A 22,774-nucleotide genomic window follows, 5' to 3' on the forward strand; every position below is an offset into this window, starting at 1 on the left:
AATTTTGCCAACAGAGGGAAGTTAAATAGTGAAAAAAGAGAAGCTGTGGTCATCAGTGAATATGTTTTAAATTAGAAAGACCCCTAAGCAATGATGGGAAGTATTACAGAAAAGACTATAAATATCAATAGGTGCAAAGAACACTATGCTCACAAAATCAGGAATGGGATGAGGAGACATAGGTGAGATGCAAAATCTTTATCTGTAGGGCACTGAGTCAATAGAGAATTTAAGTTTGTTGTTAAAAGGAAGATGGTAATGTAGGGGCTTGGTGTCCAGGCAAAGTGTGGATGAAGTCCCAGTGAGGGGTTGCTGGGGTTGGGGGTCAGGGTCAGAGCAGGGTGTGGAAGTCCTTCCCACCAAGGCTCAGTCCAGGCTGGTGTGGAAAGACCCAAGAAGAGTGGCAAGAGCATCCACATGGGAGGTGGCTCAGTGTAGACATTAAAGCCCATGGAGGGTGACACTGGGGGCAAGGCAGTGCTAGGGCCTTGGCATAGATGCCACTCACAGACCTCAGAATATATGAGGGCTCCCAGTACAGCAAAAATGAACAAGCAGACAATTTACTTACTGAAACATCCAGCTAAGAGATTCTTGACCACAAGACCCCAGAATTGTAGACTTTTCTGTTTACCTGAATCTGGGGTCTTGGATAAGACATTCCACATTTGCACCTGCCTTTTAAGTCCTCCCTGGCTGTTTCATGTCATTGGGCACATTTCTGGCCAAGTGCACCTGAGTTCTCATATGATACACTGAAAATGTGTAGCCTTGAGAATCTTGGGGCTCATTTAACCACACAGGTTAAAGGTAAGGATTGAGGCCTGGTCAGGAGCAGGTCCAGGGCTGGGGGCTGAGAAGAGCAGAGCATACCCCGAGGGGGACTCATCTTCACATTCTGTTCCAGCAACAGCCACAGACAGGGCTGGCTTCATGGGGGTGTACCTCTGCCGTCCCACTGGGGCCCTCTCAGAAGGACTTGATTTAGTGCTCCTTTGTCAACATCTGGAAGTCATTGGTAATTCTGGGACAAAGATATTTTCATTTTGCACTCGACCCTGCAAATAGCAGCTGGTCTTGTCCAGAGAAGGCTTTGTCATGCCTGTTCTGCTCAGGACCGCTCATGCCAGCCATGCCAGCCACAGGACATTTGCTATTCAGAGATGGGAGGCAGAGTGGAGGCTTGCTGGGAAAATCTAGCTGGAAGTCAGCTATGACCACTCAGCTGCATGGCAGGTGGGTGTCAGCTACAGGTGAAGTCACGGTGAGGGCATCCTCTTCATGGGAAACAGAAAAAAGATCTGTGCATTGAGATGTGTTTCTGAGGATGAACTTTAGCGAATCCTCAGCTGACCACATGATGCCCTGAGCCCCTCGCTTCCCCCATTTTCTGAGCAACTCTGAGAACAGAACCAAGAGGCTGAAGAAGGAAGCAGAGAAATGCCAAGAAAAGCAGAAGAGGTGGATGGGCTGAGCGGCCCCTGGGTGAGGAGTGTTCCAGCTGCAGCTGGAGAGACAGCAGAAGGACAGGACCATGTGGCTGCCATCAGCTCTGCTGCTCCTCTGCGTCCCAGGTGAGCGGGGCTGGGCAGGTCAGGGTGACAATGGTGTGGGGCAAGGCTAGTGATGGGAAGGGAAGAGATGAGGATACAAGCTAAGATGGGAGGAGGTGAGCATGGAGAATCCTTGCCCAGGCGAACAGGAGGAGGAGTTAATGGTAAGATGCTTCCCACAGGGGAGTGTGTTCTGAGCCCTACAGAACTCGACCACTTGGAGTCATCATTGCCACCGTTTTTGAAACTCAGGAATACTGTCTTATGCACCAGCCCAGGGGGAGGGGGGCAGACAGCTGATCCTAATTGGGCTAACCACCGTACTACCCGGCTTTCCTGTAATCTAATCCAATTCTTATCACAATCCTATAAAAACAAGAGACCAAGATGCAGAGATGCAAATTCTTTACTGTAATTAGTTCATAAAAGGCAGCCAAGGTTCAAGGAGAAATACGTTTATTTCCAAGGTCATTGCTCTTCTTCTAATACCTCTTTCCAAGGTCATCATCTTTTTTTAATATAATACAACAGCCACTTATTACATAACCCCCCTTTGTGAATAGGTGTTTATGTATCCCAGGTGTTGACACATGTCCCCAGAAAAGATTTGGTTGGTTTTGAATGCTTGTCAATGGGTCGGTTCTGGAAGTATGCACACAGTCTGCCGCAAGCTCATGTCACTGGCTCCACTGAACTTGTGTGTGGACCAGCCCTCTCCTCTCTGCCAGGCCCAAGCTTTTCCTGAGATAGTAACGCCAGTTTCCAGAAAATACTCCGAGGTCCTGAGCGCTGCTTTCTCAGGCAGGCCTGCCATGTATGGGACCTGAGCCCTGGCGTGGCTTCTGCAAGGGCAGGGCCACTGATGGCACCTCGAAGAGAGCTGGCACTGGCCCAGGACTCCCTTGAAGGAGAAATTCAACCAAAGAGGCTCATACCGACCATGTAATAAAACACACACAGGCTAATGTCGGAAACACAATGGTGGACAAGAGAGAAGCTTGTGATGCACTTTATTCTTTTCAAAATTATTTTTTTAAGTGTTCTAGTTTCTTCACCTTTCCATACAAATTTTAAAGTAAGCTTGTCTTTATCTACCAAAATGATCTTGCTGGGATTTTAATGGGAATCATGTTAAACATATAGATCATTATTGGGGAAATTGACATCTTTGCGATGTCGAATCTTCCATTCCGTAGTCGTGGTACCTCCTGCAATTTAATATTCCTTAGCTTCGGTCACCGGTGTTTTGTAAATTGTAGTATATGGATGCTGCACAGGTTCTGTTAGATTTATACCCGGGTGTCTCTTCTTGTTGAGCTAATGTGAATAGCACTGTGTGTTTCAATTCACTTTTTGCATGCTTGTTACTAGTGTAGAAAAAGGATTGTGTGTGTGTGTTTATGTGTGTATATGTGTGTTTGTGTGTGTTGTCTTTTATCCTGTGACTTGTTAAACTCATTTATTAGTTCTAGCATTAGATTCCTTGGGATTTTCCATAGATTCCTTGGGATTTTCTACACAAGTGTGTCATCTGCACAAAGAGATAATTTTATTTCTTCCTTTCTAATCTGTGTGCTTTAATGGTGTCCTGGAAGCTCTTAAGGTCTTAACTGGAGCTGCTGGAAGGTCTTAACTACTCTGGTAGCCATGTAGGACCTGCTGTTTTCTGGCATTTCTGCTTTGAAAAAGAGAAACCAGAAGTGAGATTGCTCATATTTACATGTAGGCAACAAACTCCATTTAAAAAATATTATGAACAAGGGGTAGTGGATGGGGAGGTGGAAGGGGGGATGGAGTGGCTGGGTGACAGGCACTGAGGGGGGCACTTGATGGGATGAGCACTGGGTGTTATACTATATGTTGGCAAATCAAATTCCAATAAAAATATGCAAAAAAAGAAAAAAATATTGTGACTGAAACAAAGCATATTTGTAACTTCATGCAATTCATGCCTGCAGTCTGTAATCTGTGAGTAAAGCAGAGAAATTGCAGAACTTCGTGTGTCTGTCTGGTATTTACACTTGGGGCCATATGGTGCCCCCAACAGGCTTGGGAACTGACCTTTCAAGCACACAGATGGATTTGCAGGGACGCCATGAGGGCTGGCCCCAGGCTGGCTCTGGGGCAGATCCACGTCTGTTCCCTGGCCTTCTGACTGGGGCTGGGGTCCTCAGCTCTCCCAGGCACCTCGTTCTTTAACATGAATGAAAGCACTAGATTAAGATTCTTCCAAGGGTGCCTGGATGACTCAGTGGGCTGTGTGTCTGATGCTTGGTTTCAGCTCAGGTCATGATCTCAGGGTCCTGGAATCCAGCCCCACATGGGGCTCCCCACTCAGTGGGGTCCGCTTCTCTTCTCCCTCCCCTACTGTCACTCAGCTGTGCTCATATGGGCTCTCTCTCTCTCTCTCTGTCCCAAATAAATAAATACATCTTAAAAAAAAAGTTTCTTCCACGTGGCAATTCTAACATGGGACTGCAAATTTCTTAACACTCCTTTCATTAAGATCTGGGGGTTAGGTCCCATCCCCTTGAGTCTGGGTAGGCTGTGGCTGCTGCTATAATTATCCTCCTAAGGAGCCTATTTACTCATTTTCTTTCCCTAGAAACACACCCTCCCACTTGCTGTGAAATTTTAATACTGAAGATATCCTATATATGTCCACATTCCTTTGATTTATAAATAAATTGATTGATTCATGTACTAATCGGACATCTATGTTTTGTATATGAAAAGAGTATCGTTTTTTTACCCTCCAAGAACCAACGTTTGTCTCCATTCGAAGGCACGGATAGAGCATGGTGACAGTGACTCTGTGTGACTTCCAAGGCCCGGCCAGAAGAAACCCTGTAGCTCCTTCTTCAGACTCTCGAAATGCTGGCCCTGGGGACTCTCCCAGTCAGAACCTGGAGGCCACATGGAGAGGCTACCTGGAGAATTTGGGATCAACGATCAGGACTGAATTTAGTGTTGGGTCACCTGGGCTCATGTTCCAGGTACATGGGCAAAGAAGCTTCCAGATGACAGCAGCACTCAGCCATTTGAGTCGCCACCTCCCCAACTGATCTTCCAACTGAGGCCTCAGACGTGACGGAGCAGAGATAGACCATCTCTGTCTCAATCCACTGGGATTCCTGACACAGAATCTGTGACATGACAAGGTGATCACTGTTTTATTCCATAAGGAAAATCTAAGCATAGATAACTGGATCGTTTGGGCTTTATCCGTTCTAGGGTCAAGCAAGATGGTAAGAGGAACGTGTTGCCTCTGCCGTGGGCCTGGTGGGCTGTGAAGAGTTGCTGGCTGCTGCCAAGGGCCCCTGTGTGACTCAGCTCTGTGGCGGGGACAGCTGGGCAGGAGCTCCCACGTGGTAACACGCAGGCTGCTGGGCTTGAGGTCTTGCCCTTTCCTAACGGGCGACCCAGAACCATGTGGGCTGCAGGTGTCAGCATGTGGCGGAGGTGCTCCCCGCTGCAGCAGAAAGCTCCCCTGCCCCCGCAATCCACTTCCGCAATGCCCCCACCTCGTCAAAGGAAAGCTCTGGTCAAAAACCCACCAGCGCCTTTCCTAACAAATGGGCTCTGGGAGAGGAACAGAGCACCAGCAAAAGGCAGCTGGGGGGGGGGGCGGGGTTGCTTCAGATGAAATAGTCCAGGACACAGAGCAGGGGGTCAGACAAGTCTACTCAGTTGCAGAGAAATTACAGACAACACGACCTCACTAAAAGGAGGAGCTCAGGAAAGAGATACAGTTCCTCAAAAATGGCTCAAAATAAAATGTGGATACAAAAAAGAGCACCCAGAGTTCAGGAAGGATGTGAAGTGGAAGAGAAAAAACTCCATAGATCCCACAGTTTTATTGAGAGGAGGTATGTTATATTTCTGAAAATTAAAAATGAAAAAGGCTTGTGTGGTTAGTGTTAATGTGTGAGTGGAGAGTCCCGCATCCCGGGCTTGCCGTTGCTCACCTGGGAGATGGGAGAATGGAAAGGCCAAAAGTTAGGTAGATCCCAGGAGTGGGTGATGCTGGGTCAGAGCTGGAGTGTGGACAGCATCACAGGTGTGAAGGGGGCAGATCTGAGCCGCTCATTGGTCCCGTCTGGTTGGAGAAGTCCAAACTGTCCCTGGAGCCCTGCGCCTGAAGGACCAGGGAGGCCAAGGGACCAGGAGGGACAGAAATGAGCTATTCTTGGGATCAATGGGTGTGTCCCTTGTCCTTGGTGACCACCGATGTAGATAAAAGGACACAGGGATACTTATATTGTCTCGAAGCTCCTCGCCACAGAACACTTATTCCTCACATGCGGAAAAAGAGTAACTTCAATGAATTTTGACAAATTTATAGTCACATTGGGTTTAGAGTCACATGGGACTCGCTACAATGGATGGGTTGTCCTCTCACATATAAAGCATTGAAATACTGTCCCAATAAAATAATCTCAAAAGAGCCCAGGTAAGTCATAGATTTAATAGGAAATGTATGGAGCAAACAGATGGGATGAGAGTCGGGGATGGTCCACCTCTGTCTGCAATCTTTAACGTTCAGCAATTCTTTCTGCAGGAGGCACTGAATCAGCAGCAGGTGGAATGGGCAACCTCTGTACACCTGGCCCATCAGGGGTCTCTGGCCATTGGAACACGCGGGGGCTTTGGGATTTAATTCCAGTTTTATGGTTCCTGGTTGGTCTGGAATTGTAAAATTCATCATTGGCCAGAGTCCTGAATGATGTAAGAGGCCGTTATCCTTGGCAGAGCCACTGCAGGGTCCCAAGGAAGAGTGGCACCAAGAGGATCAATGCTGGAGGATTCTGGGCTGCTACGGAAGAGACCAGGGTCCCCGACCTGTGCAGAGCAGAGAGGGAACCAGAGTTTATTCCTGGGGTCAGGACAAGAGGAGTCCCCACCTAACAGGGACCCTCACCTGCAGGTCAGCCAAGCCCAAGGCTTTTCCTGGTCTGTCTTTCTCATTCTACTTCTGTCCCACTTTGGATCAGTTCTGCTCAACTTTGAAGCTCAAAACTAATATTCCCAATTTGAAGAGAAGAAATTTCCCGACCCTTGTTCATCTGGATATTTAGCTTCTGGGTTCTCCTGGTAGGGGCCTCTCTCAGCTCTGACCCCCATGGGGTAGCACATCTCTTACAACCTGTTTAGTGGACACGGGATCTAGGAGGACAATGGCCCTTGCTTATATGTGTCCCCCTGGTGGACCCTCTCAGTGTCCAAGAGTCTGACCCCCTCACCTCGGCCTCATCCCCTCCTCCCCCAGCAGGGCCAGGACCTGTGTAGGCCACCTTGCTCTGTCCTACCTGCCTTGAGCGTGACGGGCCATGTGGATTTCACAGGTGGTGTTCTGGAGAGGGTGCACGCTGCTTTGCGCTTCCTCAAAATATCCTTTAAGTCACTGTGCTTTTTTCACAAACTCCACTCCCTGTGGAGCTGCTGTCCATCTCTCCACCCCACAGGCTTCTCCTATGCTCTTTGGTCTCCTAAAAGTTCTGCATCCTCCACTCCCCACTCAACAGAACAACTGGTCTCCAAACATCACCAGCAGGACACAGTTGGTTGTAAAGCATGAGCCAAGTGCCTCACCTCATTCAGAGGGATACTGAACACTCTGCCTGGGGGGCCAGGCTCAAGGAATAGGGGACTCGAGACAGGAAGAAAGCAGGACTGGAACTGGATGGGAGCCTATGGAGGGACATCCAGAAGGTGGGACCCAGGGAGGGGTGCACCTTCACCCAGCCTCTGATGGGGTGAAACTGGGGCAGCGTTTGCCCTTTGGTGAATGAGTGAACCATTATTTATTGGATCCTTCTTAGTGGGGAAGGCTTCAGGTCGATGGCCCAGCCTCTCTCCCATATTGGGAATATGAGAAAGCAGGAATCCCAGCTTCCCACTCCTTCCCAGCATTTCCCTAGCACTTGGGGAGGGAAGGGCCAGTACCGTAGAGCAGATACCCACCCTTGACTGTCTGAGAGTGGAATAACACCCCCCTCAGAATGTCCTAACCCCCAGAGCTGTGAATGTGGTAGGTTACATGGCAAGGGGGAATGCATGATGAGATGCAGTTAAGATTCCCAACCAGCTGACCTAGAGATGGGGAGATTATCCTGGGCTATCCAGGTGGACCTTACATCACCAGCTGTGTATGTATAAGTGATAGAACAGGGGAGGGCCAGTGTCACAGTAATGCGGCATGAGGAGGACTCGACCACCACTGCTGGCTGTGAGGACAGAAGGGACCCCGACCCAGGTGACCCAGGGGTCTCTAGAAGCTGGAAAAGACAAGGAAGTGCTTCTCCCTTAGAGCCTCCAGAAGAGCCAGCCCTGCCAGCACCTTGACTTTAGCCCAGGGAGCCTCATGTCAGACCTCTGCTCTCTAGAACCTTACGTCATCAAACTGGTTTGTCTTTTGCCACCAGGTTGGTGGTGATTTGTTTCAGCAGCCACAGGAAAGGAACACAGAGCAGTTCCCTTCTGGTGTAGTTGAGGCTGGAACCAGCTACACCTCTTTGGGGTCCTTGTGAGTTGGGAGACAGGTTAGAAGGAGACCAGAGCCTTCTCTCCTGCTGCCCAGCTGAAGAACCTTGTTAAGTTCTTCCTGGGGAGTGGGGAGCTCTTTAAGTACTCAGAGGCATAAAGGAGGGGGCCCAGGGCAGACGATGCTGATTCTCCCCTGCCAGGAAACCTCAGTGTCCAAGGGGGTCCCTGACAGAGTGCCCCGAGGGGAGTGGTCACAGGGGCAGCAGTGGGAAAGGTCTGCTGGGGTCCAGCTTTGCTCACCTGCTGCCGGGGGTGATCACGGGCTGACTGCTGGTGAGGCCCTGGGTAGACGGAAGCAAGGTATGACTTGCCATTGTGGATCTTGGCACAGTTTTGGGAAAGTCTGTTGGATCTGGTGCTAAAAGCACAGAGGAGAGCGTGGTGTGAGAGTGATGCAGGTGGCTCCCCAGGGCCCTCACCTCTCCCCACCCTCAGGGATAAAGCTTTTGCCTTAGCATCACTGCTTACCCATGTTGGTCTGGTCTTGTGTCTTTTTGGTTTCTCATCCCAAACATACTATTACTTCACTTGCAGAGAAACATCAGTTCACCACCATGGGAGGCATTGGGGGGTGGGGAGCTCTGTGGCAAATTGCACTCAGCTCAATCTCAGTGTCCTGTCTGGCACAGCTGAGCTCGTCAGAACCATGTTCCCACGCCTGGAGTTTCCATCAGCCAGGCCAGCTCCTTTCTGAGTCTCAGCCTTACCTGAAGCAGGCTGTGTGCCACCTGCCCTGAAGTGATGTGACCCAGAGCGGCTGGCCCAGGGTTCCCCTGTCTCTTGCAGCCACCCAGTACCTGCAGCCCCTATGTCCCCTTGGGTCCTCTCTGCCTCCCCAGGGCCTGCTTCCTTATTTCAATAGGTCTGACAATAAAGTTTGTCCGGTTGGAGGGTCCAGGCTTAAATCTCTCGCACCAGGTCCTCCTGACCTTTTGCACGCAACCAACACCTTTGTTGTCTTTTTCAGTTAATCTCTGGAACATTCTACACCAGCGTATCTCTCCACTGCAGACATTAGCACACCATATTTACATATACTAAGTTTGTAGAGACTTTTTTCTGCTTTATAAAGTAGATGTATTACCTACCTATTGTCTGCATGTCTGTGTGTCTGTATGTTGGAGAGAAGACTGAGGGGTCCAGAGGCAGAGCTGTGGGGTGGGAGCTACAGCATGACTCCCTTTCCAGGCCTGTCTCTGGGGGGCCCTTAGTGCCTCTGGGGCTGCTGGGGTGGAGTTCAACGTACCCTCCAAGACTCAGAGGCAGCCGGAGAGGGGGTCCTCGCACCTGGTGGAGCCTGCCCTTCCTTCTCCCAGAAATGAGTTCAGAGTCCCTCCCCTGCTGCTTTGCTTATGTGGCCAGAGGAGGGAGGGGAAGCAGGAGGGGACAGGGAGAAGGTCTCTTGTCCTATAGCTAAGACCGACAGGAACAGCCTTCTGACACCCCACTCCTCACTGCTTGCCTGGCAAGGTCCCACTCAGCTGGAGCTGCAAGGGGGTGGACAGACTGGGAGAAGAGAAGGTGCCTTCCCTGGACACGCCTGTCCTAGCTGAGTCTGTCCTTCACTACTGCTTCTGGGAGAGCAGATGGAGATGTGCAGATGTGGGAGTTCGCCCTTTCTTCCAGTCTTTCCCAGACCCATGGTGCCCCCTCATACACACTCGCACATGCACACACATACACACACAGTTCAGGCAAGTTTAGAGACTCCTCTCCATCCATCAGGGAAGAGAGAGGAACAGTCCTGGCTCCTCTGTGGGTGGGTACCAGGGCCCCAGAACACAGCAGGGAGTAGTGCCTACCTGGGTCGACAACCATGGAAAATTTGTACCCCAGGTCAGAGCCGGTTCTCTCAATCCCACACCAGTAGATGTCTGCATCATCATACCAGAGATGCTCCAAGGTCATGGTGATAGTGTGGCGACTGTGATTGTCCTGGATGGACGCACGGCCCTTCTTCACCAGTTGCTCTGACCCAGTGGTTTTAACAAGGATTCTGCAGGAATTCCAGTACTTTCCGCGGCACCACCACTTCTTGTACGATTCCCATCCTGGACTATACTCACAGTACGCCGTCAGTGTGCCCCCCTCTGTGCCTCTAACCATCGCCTCCTGGGAGATGGAGAAGTGGCCTAGAAAACAGAAAGCCAGCATTCATCTCCTCCTCCCTTGAGCCCACGGTTGGTCCCGGGCATGGCTGGGGTACCTGGCACTGCCCTGAAGACCAGCCAGGAGCCTCTGCCCTCTGTGTAATCACCACATCCCACCTGTCCCTTCATCCCCTACAGTATGTCTTTTGCTGTCCCCTCTTTCTGATGTCCCCTTGGGACTCCTAACTGCCCAACGCAGGGTCCTGTGCTCACTCCCCATCCTACTTACTGACCACCCACCCCCTCCCTTGCCCTCTGCTGACACCTCTTCCTAGCAAGCCAGAGCCCATACTGCAGTTGTAGGTGTACTTTTGATTCCCAGAGCTGTTGAGACAGCGGAATCTGCTCCCCAACCACTCCCACACTCTACCCCCAACCACCTAAAATACCTCACCCTCTGAATCCACACATGGCTCAGAACTAAACACACACTCACACATACAACAAACATGCATACACACTCACACAGTGATTGCATTTTTTTTTTTTTTTTACTACACACCTTGCTCTTCTGTGTCTCCAAATATATGCACAAGCTGATGCCTCGGCCTGGAATGTTCTCTCCTCTGCTTGAAGAAACCAGGCCCTTATAGTCATCCCACAAGGCTCAGATCAAACAATGTCTCTTCTACGGTGTCTCCGCTTCTGCAGCCAACTGGATCATGCCGGTGCCATCAAAGCACTTTGTCCCTGTCTCCGTTGCTACACTTATGACACTGGATGAGGGTTTGGTCTTTGGCTAATCCAGAGCAGAGCTTCAGGCAGCCTGGGGTGTGGGGTTGAGCACCTCTCCAGAGAGCCTGTCACCCCAGGTTTTGCTGCCTGTCTTCCTCCCTGTAACCGAGCTCTTCAGCAGAGAGGATCTCGGCTCTAGCTACAAGTCAAGAGCAGTTGTGCCTTAAATGATCCAGGTGTCTGAACCTCATCTTAACTGAGTGGGTATCAGCTGGAGCTTGGGTTTCTGTGCTCCCTCAACATTTCTCAAGAATTCACACATTTACATATGTGTGTATATATGTGCCCGTGTATGCCTCTATCCATCATCTACCCATCCATCCACGCATCCATCCACGCATGCATGCATCCATCCATCATCTGTCTCTCCAAACATCTGCCAGGGTTGTCAAGCAGTGCCCTAGAAAACAGATACTGTTTGAGTTATTTATTTTTATTTTGTTTCCTCAATACCTAACTTAGTACCTGTCAAGTAACAAAACTTAAAAAAAATTTCACAAATAAATGTCTGGATGTGTGAAAGGCCCTGCCATTTCCCCCAGGACAGACTCTGTCTGTGTCCCACCCCAGCCCTGCAGGTGCTCTGTCCCGAAGCCCCTGCCCTACTCACCTTGGATGACGAGAAGGAGCAGAATCCGGAGCAGCCTCATGTCCTGCCTGCCTGGATTGTCTCCCTGGTGCTCAGCTAATGCCCCCTGCCCTCTGGGACTGGAACTGAGCTCAGAGGCAACCTACCTTGTATTTCTCTAAGTTAATCTTTTATAGTTTCTCTCATCTATGTTTTATTTTTTCTCTTCAGTTACTTCCTAATTTCATTAATTACGAGAAGAGGAGTGCCGTCTTTTGGGAGCGTATAGCTGATGTGATGAGGTGTCCCCTCTCTTTACTCTGGTTCCTCACCTCAGCATCTCCTGGAATCTGCCCCTGATGACCTGCTCTCTGGGGAGGGTTGTTGCTCCCCTCTCTAGCACCACCTCCAGTCTCTGCACACCTACTTCCTGCCACCCCCATCCCCCAACTCAGTTCTGGACCTGCATTGGCTACTAGCACCTTTGTAGAGCTGTCCACCCTGTGAGCTCTCAGAGATGCTCAAAATGTAATTTCTTGCCACCTTCACTCCTCAAGTCAATCTATGCCAACACCTGGTCCATGGGTTCAGGGCCTCCCTCTCCACCTGCTCCTGTCATCCTAAGATAAAGCTATTGGGCCCTCTCCCTGCCACCTGCCCCCCTTGGAAGGCATTGCTAAGGTGGGGATTGGAGGTGGAGCAGCCAAGGGCTTTGTCAGCCCCTGGAGGAGAGAGCATGGCGGGCCAGACCTGGGGAGGGAAAGGGAGCAGGATTTCCTGTCGCCTTCAAGGTCCTCCTTGTTGGACCAAGAATCAAGTTGACATGAGGCCAATTAACAAGAGCATGTAACTTTAATAGCATATGTGTGGGAAATCTACACAGACTTAGCAGTCAGGTATCATGGGGTACAAATATCATCCTGAATTAAGAGAGAGGGTAGAGGTTTGGGACTCCTAAGGGGAGGAAACCAGTTCATGGGAAGAGGAAAACCAGCAAATGTTTGGTTAATAACTGTTTGCCCTGCAATGTAGTTGGGTTATCAAATAAAATTTATCCCTGGTGGGATGCCCGGGTGGCTCAGCAGTTGAGCGTGTGGCTTCAGCTCAGGCGATTCTGGGTCTGAGGATCGAGTCCTGCATCTGGCTCTCTGTGAGGAGCCCGCTTCTCCCTCTGCCTGTCTCTGCCTCTCTCTGTGTGTCTCTCATGAATAAATGATAAAGAGTCTTTTAAAAAATTTATCCCTGGCAATGACCCTTATTCTGCAAAGACCCTGCAACTGAGAATCCTCTATGTAGTTAAGGGAGGGGCAAGGGTTTCTCTGGAGCTGGCTGTCTTTGAGGACCTTCAGCTCAGAGTAATCACCATGCCAAAGTGGCCCATCTAGGGGCCGCCTGCCTTCAGCCCCTGGACCTGTTTGTGTTCACGTGTGAGGGCTGAGCCTTCTGCGATTGAGGGTCTCAGCGAACCCTGGGGTTTCCACCTGAGACAAAGAATTTATGAAAGGGGGTGGGCAGGACATCCACTTCCCTTCAAACTTTTCCCTCCCACCCTTTCTCAGGTTCTACTGCGGTGTAATTTGATAAAATAAACCGCACCCACTTAAAGTGCACAGTTTGAAACGTTTTTCTTCTTGTCTTTAGTACTTCTCAAATTTTACACACGGTACGATTTTGAGGTGGATTTCAGTTCTATGTGTTGAACACACACACTGCAAACATTGCAAAGCAATGCTATCCCCTCGCCAGAAGGGTCTGTAACTAGGACTTCCGTTTCTCTGATGGCAGGCAGTCCAGCTGCTGAGGTTGGGACTTCAGGTACTGAGGTGGCTTCCCTGGGCTTTGCTGCCAGGTGCGCTGGCTCAGCTCTCTGGAGCCCTGCAGGTGCTCCTCCAAAGTGCCCCGCGTGCGCCCTCCAGGGGTTGGCCTGTGACTGGCGGGGATCTTCCCCCAAAGCTCTCTAAGTGGGTGCTCCCTCAGGGGCTCCGGTCAGGTGCACACAGCTGGGGTGCGAGTCTCGGTGGTCTAGGGTGCGTTTCTCCAGGGGCTTCCGCTTGTCCATTGCCCAAACATCGCCTCCCAGCTTTCAGAGCCTCCACCCCATCCCTTCCTGGTCCTTTGCCTGGGAAGCTTTGCAAGCTGAGGCTTTTCTCTCCCCAGTCTGCCGTGTACTTCCTGTGGTTGGGTTTGTTTCCAGGGCCAAGCAGAGAGAGGACAAAGAGAGAGAAGATGCAGTGATAGTCATCCGTTCCCCCGCCCACCTAACCCCCGAGGTCTGGGAACCCTGGAGGTTCCCCCAGGTCTGGGACCAGCTCTGGGACCCTAGCTCTGTAGGGCAGCAAGGACTCTCCTGAGTTGCCTGGCGGCTGCAGGTAGAATTACAGCTTCTGTCCAGAGGCTTGTTGGGACCTGGTGGGAGGGAAAGAAAACACAACCAGTAAAAGTCCTGGAATCGGACCTCCCTCTTCACTGAGGTCATCTTTTTTCTGTGCATCCTGAGCTCTTAGGGTCCCTGCTGAGCATACACTTTCAGGATATGAGTTGCATGGTTCACGCTCAGGCAGGAGGATAAGGAAGGAAACATAAACAGAGAACTCACAGCAGTGTTGCTCCTGTACTTGGTCTGGTTCCTTTCTCCAGTCTCCTGCTGAGGTTCATTTTGCCGACTGCTCAGATGGCTGCTCCACGTACCCTGTCTGGGTTCTTAGCTGTAGTCGGGGGAGAGGTCTGTGGCGTATGAGACTCATCTCACCCAAACTGGAAGCCTGCAGCACAGATTTGCAAGAGCAGATCTGGGAACTGGGACAATGGCCAACAATACAGAAATAGTTACTTATGCTACATTCACATAATGAAACACCAAGGCTTCCAGTTAAAGGATTAAGTGAGCACAGGTGTAATAGCTCGGAGAGAATTCACAGTAAAATTTAAATCCTTGGTATTGGAGTATAAAATACACACAGAAAGTGCACACATCAGAAGTGCACAGCTCAATACATTTGCACAAAGAAACACACCTATGAACCAGCACCTAGATCAAGAAAGAAACATTCCCATCCTCAGGGAGATTCTCTAACTTCATAAAATATGTGGGGAATCCAAGGCAGCTAGAGAGGATGCTGGGGGCCACCTTCAGTCCTCTTCCTTCTGGAACGTAGAAGACCATTCTTTCCTCTACAAAGAAGGCACAAGCTGTAGGTCTAGAAGGCATGGGAGGCTCAAAGAACTTGGCACACTGCGACACCCCTGTTTCACACTCTGCGTTGTCCCCACATACTCAGAGCCCCAGTCAGCTATGTTCTGGCTCATTCTCCATCACGTTCAGGCGACCAACAATGATCAGTCATTTGAGGCACGTGGGGAGAAGGACCGGACCAGAGCAGACCAAACCAACACATGACCACAGAGTGAGGAGAGTTTCAAAAACTTCAGCAAGCAGAGAAAAAAAAAAAATAAATAAAAATAAAAAAAAGGGAGTTCTTGAGATGAAAATATAATTCCTAAACTAAATATTTCATGCAAACATTGGAAGAAAAGTAAAAACACAAAACCAAACCAAATCCTTTCAAGAGGTAGAACTAACCTCACACATGTAGATAACATAAAAGAAAAAAGGAGAGAAAAAACGGAGCCACTCAGGGGTGCCTGGGTGGCTCAGGTAATGATCCCGGGGTCCTAGGACAAACCCCTGCATTGGGCTCCCTGCTCGGCAGGGAGTCTACTTCTCCCTCTCCCTCTGCCACTCCCCATGCTTGTTTTCTCTCTTTCTCTGTCAAATAAATAAAATGTTTTTTAAAAAGAGAATTGAGGGACGTCTGGGTCACTCAGCAGTGAGCGTCTGCATTTGGCTCAAGGGGTAATCCCAGGGTCTTGGGATCAAGTCCTGCATCGGGCTCTCCACGGGAAGCCTGCTTCTCCCTCCGCCTGTGTCTCTGCCTCTCTCTGTGTGTCTCTCATGAATAAATAAATAAAATCTTAAAAAGAGAGAGAGAGAGAAAGAGAGAGAGAGAGAGAGAGAGAGAGAGAATTGACTCAGGGAGGAGAGGGAAAGGGAACAGAGGACAGAGGAGGAGAGGACATGTGAAGGAAGAGGGGAGCCCTGTGGGAAAGTCACTTACAAGGGCATTTGCATAAGTGGTTTAGGGCTGGGAAATGGGGTTTGTCCACAGCCAGGGGAAATACACCAACACATGGCAGAGGAAGCATGGAGGGCACAATGAAGCTGATGGGAAATGGTCGCTTTTCCTTCCTTAAAATTTCCCCAAGGCACCTCTGCCCCCAGAGGGACTCAGGACCTCAAGGAGAAGCCTGAGTGGGTCAGGCTCAGGGCTGGCCCAGGGTCCAGGGCAGGAGGGGTGGCCTGGGATGCACTGAGGTGAGCTGCCTGAAAAGAGGGTTAGGATGGGGCTGTTTGTCCAGCAAGGCTGGATGTGAACCCTGAGCACCACATTCCTCCCCATGCGCAAACTCAATGTGTCTCCATTACTTCCTTGGACCAACACTCTGAGGGTCTAGTGTCTCTGCCTTGCAGCACTGTGTGCCTTGGTTTGCTGGCAGCAGGCTTCCCAGCTCCCCAGGCACACTGGCAAGTGGCACTCTGGTCAGTGTGACACTTTGCTTCCCCAAAGCATCAAAGGCATATCATCACATCAGCCACAGGCTCTCAAGGATGGCACTGCCTTTCTCCTAATTGTTGAAATTAGGAACTAACTGAAGAAAAACTTAAGGGAAGTAGATGAGAGGAAGAAAAGACTAATTTAGAAAAACAGAATGCATTTTGCCTCTGAGCTCAGTTCCAGTCCCTGGAGAGCACTGGGCATTAGCTGAGCACCAGGGACACAAGCCAGGCAAACAGGACATGTGGCTGCTCCCAGTTCTCCTACTTTTCCTTGTCCAAGGTGAGTTGGGCAGGAGCTTCAGGACGGAGCACCTTCAGGGCTGGGGTAAGACACAAACAGGGTCTGTCCCAGGGGGAAATGGCAGAGCCTTTCACTCATCCAGACACTTCTATAAAAAAAATTTAATTATTGTTAACTGGCAGGTGCTAAGTTAGGTGTTGAGGAAAGAAAATAAAAATGAATGACACAAACAGTGTCCAGTTTCTGGTGCTCTGTTCATCAGCCATGGCTGATTAATCACTAGACAGATGATGGATGGATGCAGGGATGGCTGGATGGCTGGATGGGTGGATGATAGGCAGGTGCATACAGGCACACATATATACACACATATACACATACACAAATGCATGAATTCTTAAGAAAATTTGAAGGAAACCAGAAGCTCAAGTTCCAGCTGATACCCACTCAGTTAAGATGAGGTTCAGACACCTGGATCATTTAAAGGCCTGCACAACTGCTCTTGACTTGTAGCTAGAGCCGAGATCCTCTCTGCTGAAGAGCTCGGTTACAGGGAGGAAGACAGGCAGCAAAACCTGGGGTGACAGGCTCTCTGGAGAGGTGCTCAACCCCACACCCCAGGCTGCGTGAAGCTCTGCTCTGGATTAGCCAAAGACCAAACCCTCATCCAGTGTCATAAGTGCAGCAACGGAGACAGGGACAAAGTGCTTTGATGGCACCGGGATGATCCAGTTGGCTGCGGAAGCAGAGACACCGTAGAAGAGACCTTGTTTGATCTGAGCCTTGTGGGATGATTATAAGGGCTTGATTCCTTCAAGCAGAGGAGAGAACATTCCAGGTGAGGCATCAGCTTGTGCAGAGGTATGGAGACAGAGAAGAGCAAAATGTGTAGGTAAAATAACAAGCAATCACCTGTGTGTATGTGCGCAAGTTTGTTGTGTGAATGTGTATGTTTAGTTCTGTGCCGCACATGGATTCAGGGAGTGAGGCATTTTAGGTGAGTGGGGGTTAGCGTGTCGTGGATGAGTGGGGAGGGGACCCCATTGTCTCACCAGCTCTGGGATTCAGAAATACACCTGAGGCAGTGCCAGACATCCCAGCAGTGCTCAGGATAGCCCCGGGCTCAAGGGAGGAAATGAGTGTTGGGTTTCTGTTTTCTAGTCCAGTTCTCCATCAATGAGGAAAATTTAATGAGAGGCACAGAGGGGAAAGCACTGGTGGTGTACTGCAAGTACCCCTCAGGACTGGAATCCAGTGTGAAGTTGTGGTGCCGCGGAAAGAACTGGGAATCATGCAGAACCCTTGTAAAAACCACTGGGTCAGAGCAACTGGTGAGGAAGGGTCGAATGTCCATCCAGGATGATCACAGCCAACGCACAATCACCATGACCATGGAGGAGCTGCAGAGGGATGACGCAGACACCTACTGGTGTGGGATTGAGAAAACAGACAAAACAAAAAGTTACCAATTAACTGTGATTGCCAAACCAGGTAGGTATTAATCCCCTCCTGTGCCTTGGGGCCCTGGTACCCAGTTGAGAAGGAGCCAGGACTGTTCCTCTCTCTTCCCTGATGGATGGAGAGGAGTCTCTAAACTTGCCTGAGTTTGTGTGTGCTCGTGTGTGTGTGTGCGCGCACTTGTGCGAGTGTGTATGGGGGGGCACTATGAGTCTAGGAAAGATGGATGAAAGAGCGAGCCCTCACATCTCTGCACATCTCCATCTGCTCTCCTAGAGGGAGCATTGAAGGACAGACTCGGCTAAGTCATGCTTGTCCAAGGAAGGCAGCTTCTCCTTTCCTGGTCACATCCAACCTCAGCCCAGCCCCAGGCTGAGCGGGGTCCTTGTGAGGCAGACAGGGAGGAGTGGGGTACTAGAAAGCCATGATCCTCCATCTCTTAGATGCTCTTATGGCTGCTGTCCTGTCCTCCAGGACAAGATCAAGCCTTTCTGGGCATGTGTTTCTCTGCACAGTGCAGTGCCTGAGTCTATTGCCTACAGAGATCAAGTGATGGTCCCAGTTTCAGCCCATGGACCAAAAAGACCTTCTATGGGACCCAGAGACCCCAATTCCTGCCAATGCCTTCCTGGACTTCTGATGCCCACGTGTCCCTGCTCTTTCTGTAGTTTGGGGCCAGGACTCATAGCGGCTCTTCCTACCCCCTCTTCCATACCCAGTCTGAGAGGGAAGACGCCCAGCACAGTGGGGGAGCTGTGGTTGATTCCTGAAGAAGGTTTCTTCATCAAAGGGCTATTAAATCCATCCAATAATTTTGTCTGCGTCTATGAGATGATCATATGATTTTTCTCCTTGACTCTGTTAATGTAGAATATTATACTGATTTTCTCATGTTCAAACAATTTTGCATTCTTGGGATAAACCCAGCTTGGTGATGATGTATTTTCTTGCCTTTATATCCTTAGATCCAGCTTGCTGATTTTTTGTAGCATACTTTGGCATTTATATTCATGGATGATTTCTGCCTATAAAATTTCTTTTTTGCGCTGCCCCCCTGTCAGGTTTGGACATCAAGAGTATGCTAGTCTCATTAAATGGATTTGGGATTGCATCTCCTTTTCCTATGTCCTGGAATTTTTTTGTGTAAGATAGACATTCTTTCTTTCTTAAATGTTCAGCAGGTATATCTCTGTTAAAGTTCTATGGGTCTGGAGGTTTCTCTTGGAGAGGTTTTATTTTATTAATCAATTCATTCATTCATTTACCTTAAGTAAGCTCTACACTCAACGAGGGCTGGAACTCTTAATCCTCAGATCAAGAGTCTCGTGCTCTGCTGACTGAGCCAGCCAGGCACCCATTGGAGAGGTTTTTAATAATGGATATGATTCTTATAAATATGTAAAGATGATTTAAAAATGTAAGATGAAAAAAATGTAAGATGATTCAAGTAGTCTATTTCTTTTTGTGCTAATTTTAGCACATTTATCATTTTTGCCAGAAATTTTATTACATCTAAAGTTTCAAATTTATTGGCATAAACTTATTTAGATATCCTTTTATTATTCTATCCTCTTCTTAGCTAACCTTCTTTTAATATGCTCCGGTATTGTGTGATGTACCTGTTTTCATTCCTGATATTGATTATTCCGATCACTCCTTTCAAATCATAAGTATCTTGCTAGGGCTTTGTTTTGTTTAAAAAACAATAGTACACTTTTTTGGTCTTCTCTATTTTATATTTCTTTTCTACTTCATTAATTTTTTTTCTTTTCTCTGTTCTTTCCTCCCTTCTACTTTCATCTGCAAGTGACTGTGCAGTGTCACTATGGTCCACAGTGGGAGACCTTCGTGAAGTCATGGTGTCAAGATGCTGATTTGAATAGTTGCAACATCCTTGTTGAAACCACTAGACCACAGTTGAAGAATATTGTGTCATTCAACCAGGAAAAGCACAGCTTCTCCATGACCATCTTGCGCGAGTATAAGAACTTATAAGTATAAGAACCTATGAGAAAAATTAGCTGTTATTTTTCTGAAGTACTGCCCAGGTACTTCACAGTATGGCAGTCTTGCTCACGCTGCAAATCTGAAATGTTAGGTAAGGACCCAAGCTTAGAATTCCTTCATTATTTCCCACTTTGCTCTTCCTGGGGCATGTTTCAAAATAACCACTTGAAGTTGAGCCCATGAAAAATTAGTGACCTCTGTCCCAACCATTCCAACCACCCTGTAAGTAACAGGTGCTACCACCCTTCTCTTGGTCTCCTGTTTGCTCTTGGTCTGGGATGGAGGACTGCCCTTCCCTGGGCTCATTGGGTGCCTCTCCCCTAGATCTATAAACAATAAACTTTATGACTTTCTTTCCTTTGTGTGGGTTTATTGAAGCTGTGCCTTCTATTAAAATGACTCTGGGAGTTTCATGGCCCCAGAATCATTTTTGGCTATTGAGGGAGTTCCCTGCCCACCCATGTGGGTGGCTTGTGCCTCCTCATTCAGCAGGCCATGATGTGCATATTCTTAATTCAGCACACCAGCTCCAGCTTCTCAATACACAATGGAGGAACTCAGGCAAGTGAATGCAGACACATCCTTATGTGGGATTAGGAGACCAGAGCTGGTCGTGGGTCCCAGTTAACCTGACCATTGACCCAGGGAAGCACTCTTCTCTTATGTACCATGTGGCATCTCCTCAGCAAGAGGGAGATGGTAAAAAAACTGGGGGGATATACCAACTTTTATATTTATTTACAGATTTTTAGAAAGAGAAATTTTTAAAGTTCGCAAATTGTAGAATAAAAAAATGTGTTCTGAATTCTACCCCAGGCCCCTACACAAAGGTAAGAACTGTAACCTGTGTGTGTGTGTGTGTGTGTGTGTCCTTTGGAGAAATTCTGTGCACCTGAAGTAGATATATGTGAATATATTTCCTCCCTCAATGAAAAATGTCACATATTGTTTTATTGCTTGCCTATTTTTACTGAATGTATTTTGAAAATCATTATGTTAGTATCTATAGTATTTTGTTTTTAATGGCTTCGCAACATATTGACATATCATGATTTGTTCAAAATTTTCACTCCTGATTGGTAAGTCAGTTGTTTGGGGTTTTTTGCAACTACATGCAGCTGTGTAACAATTCTGTTGTGTTTGTAGCTTGATACCCATTTATGGCTACACCTGTCTGGTACATCACTATAAAAAAAATAGCTGTGTTACTGATCAGTGCATTGTTCCAGTTTTGATGGATATTATCAAAGAGGTTGTAAACATTTCTACCCTTGTCTGAATGTGTTAATAAACAGTCAGCCCTCAAACCCAGCATTGGATGTTGTCAATTTTTTGTCTTTACACTCTGATTGTCACATTTGACATGTTGACTGCACATGGCCTGGGCCCCCAGGCAGAGGAGAATGCTGTAGGGGATGGGGGTGAAGGACAGTTGGCAGAAGGAGTAGTGATAGACACCAAGCAGAAAGCCACCAGGTAGGTGATGCTGGGTGGGCCAAGAACCAACAGGACACCCCCCCTTGGGGTTGGGGGTGAGATTCCAGGCCAAAGCCTGCTCTAGCTTGCAGAGCCTCCTAGCTACCTCCCTCCCCACACTAGTCTTTGGCAAATACCAACTTTTATTCAAAAGAGGAGTAGCACCTTCAAAAGCTTGCAGGTAAAAAAAAAAAAAAAAAAAAAAAAAAAAAAAAAGAATACTAGCACAAAGCAAATAAAGAGCATATACCATGAGAGGAAATGTCTAAAGAACCATAGAGGGGATCCCTGGGTGGCGCAGCGGTTTGGCGCCTGCCTTTGGCCCAGGGCGCGATCCTGGAGACCCAGGATCGAATCCCACATCAGGCTCCCGGTGCATGGAGCCTGCTTCTCCCTCTGCCTATGTCTCTGCCTCTCTCTCTCTCTCTGTGACTATCATAAATAAAAAATTAAAAAATTAAAAAAAAAAGAACCATAGAAAAATCAGCTCATATGAATAGTTCTAGTCAATCTCAAGGAAACGATAGACAATGGGATGAATCTTTAGAAATGTAAAGACAGTGCAGTACAAAATAGAGAAATGAGAAGCAAGCAGGCTGACCTGAGAAAGACAAGGAGCAGAGGAAAAAGATACATCATTGCCAGGAAGAAACAGTGAGGGGAATGAACCCAAAACCCAATGATAAATGTGCCTGCAAATGCACCGACATGGTTTCTTTTGGAAATTTCATGAAGAGACGTTTAAATAAACAGATTATACAAAATGTGGAGAGACAGATGTAGGTACAGGACACAAGGAGGTGATGGCACAAATGTTTGCTGGCTATTTCCTTAGAGGAGAAAAGAGAAGCCAAAAGTAAAACACAACTGAATTGGATTAGAAACTAGAGATAAGGGGATCTTTCAGGCTGAAATTGAGAGTTCACATGGTGAAAGGACTGTACAGATGATCCACACCCAGGATATTATGAAGTTACAGAACCTCTAGGATAAAGACAGAATGAAATGCCTGGTATCAGGAATAATGACCCAATCAGAAGATCATACCAGAAGGAGCATGTTGTGTGAGACAGAAGTAGGCTAGCCTCAGACGTGATACCACACCCCATCCCAGAAGACGGTGAAGGAAAATCTACATGATCTGCGGAATTGCTGAGCAATTCTCATCTACGGAGCAAATGAGAGAATATTCTGGGAATATTCTGACAACAAACAGTCTGAGGCATGCAAGATCTTATGAAATACAGCACCCATGAGCCCTTTAAAAATAGAAAATCCACATCATGATAAAATTTTGCCAACCGAGGGAAGTTAAATAGTGAAAAAAGAGAAGCCGTGGTCAGCAATTAATATATTTCAAATTAGAAAAACCCCTAAGAAACACTGGGAGCCTTTCCCCTAAGATCAGGAACATGACAGGGATGT

General features: G+C 48.3%; 1 protein-coding gene and 2 long non-coding RNA genes across 7 annotated transcripts; 2 read left to right on the top strand and 1 right to left on the bottom strand.

The window, feature by feature from the left end:
• The first annotated feature begins 1,408 nt into the window (after positions 1 to 1,408).
• Positions 1,409 to 9,186, top strand: LOC140597687 (uncharacterized). Its single transcript, XR_011999530.1, has 3 exons — positions 1,409 to 1,574; positions 4,314 to 4,714; positions 6,115 to 9,186. It is a non-coding gene; the product is annotated as an uncharacterized lncRNA (long non-coding RNA).
• LOC140597686 (CMRF35-like molecule 1) lies at positions 6,003 to 11,947 on the bottom strand. 5 transcript variants are annotated; one of them, XM_072746687.1, is made up of 5 exons: positions 11,595 to 11,922; positions 10,752 to 11,015; positions 9,902 to 10,231; positions 8,340 to 8,457; positions 6,003 to 6,395 (listed from the first exon to the last, which is right to left on the bottom strand). In XM_072746687.1, exons 3-5 carry the CDS (start codon positions 10,203 to 10,205, stop codon positions 6,293 to 6,295), a joined length of 525 nt encoding a protein of 174 aa, XP_072602788.1. In that variant the 5' UTR covers positions 10,206 to 10,231; positions 10,752 to 11,015; positions 11,595 to 11,922; the 3' UTR covers positions 6,003 to 6,292. The 5 variants fall into 5 exon arrangements, with proteins under 5 accessions (XP_072602788.1, XP_072602785.1, XP_072602787.1 ...); XM_072746684.1 differs by having other exon boundaries at positions 10,752 to 11,384; positions 11,720 to 11,908; XM_072746686.1 differs by having other exon boundaries at positions 10,752 to 11,123; positions 11,595 to 11,908.
• A 4,371-nt stretch (positions 11,948 to 16,318) lies between these two features.
• Positions 16,319 to 21,184, top strand: LOC112920607 (uncharacterized). The gene is made up of 3 exons (XR_011999531.1): positions 16,319 to 16,447; positions 17,570 to 17,899; positions 19,674 to 21,184. It is a non-coding gene; the product is annotated as an uncharacterized lncRNA (long non-coding RNA).
• Positions 21,185 to 22,774: the final 1,590 nt, after the last annotated feature.

This window comes from Vulpes vulpes, chromosome 2, assembly GCF_048418805.1.
Source record: "Vulpes vulpes isolate BD-2025 chromosome 2, VulVul3, whole genome shotgun sequence".
NCBI lineage: Eukaryota > Metazoa > Chordata > Mammalia > Carnivora > Canidae > Vulpes > Vulpes vulpes.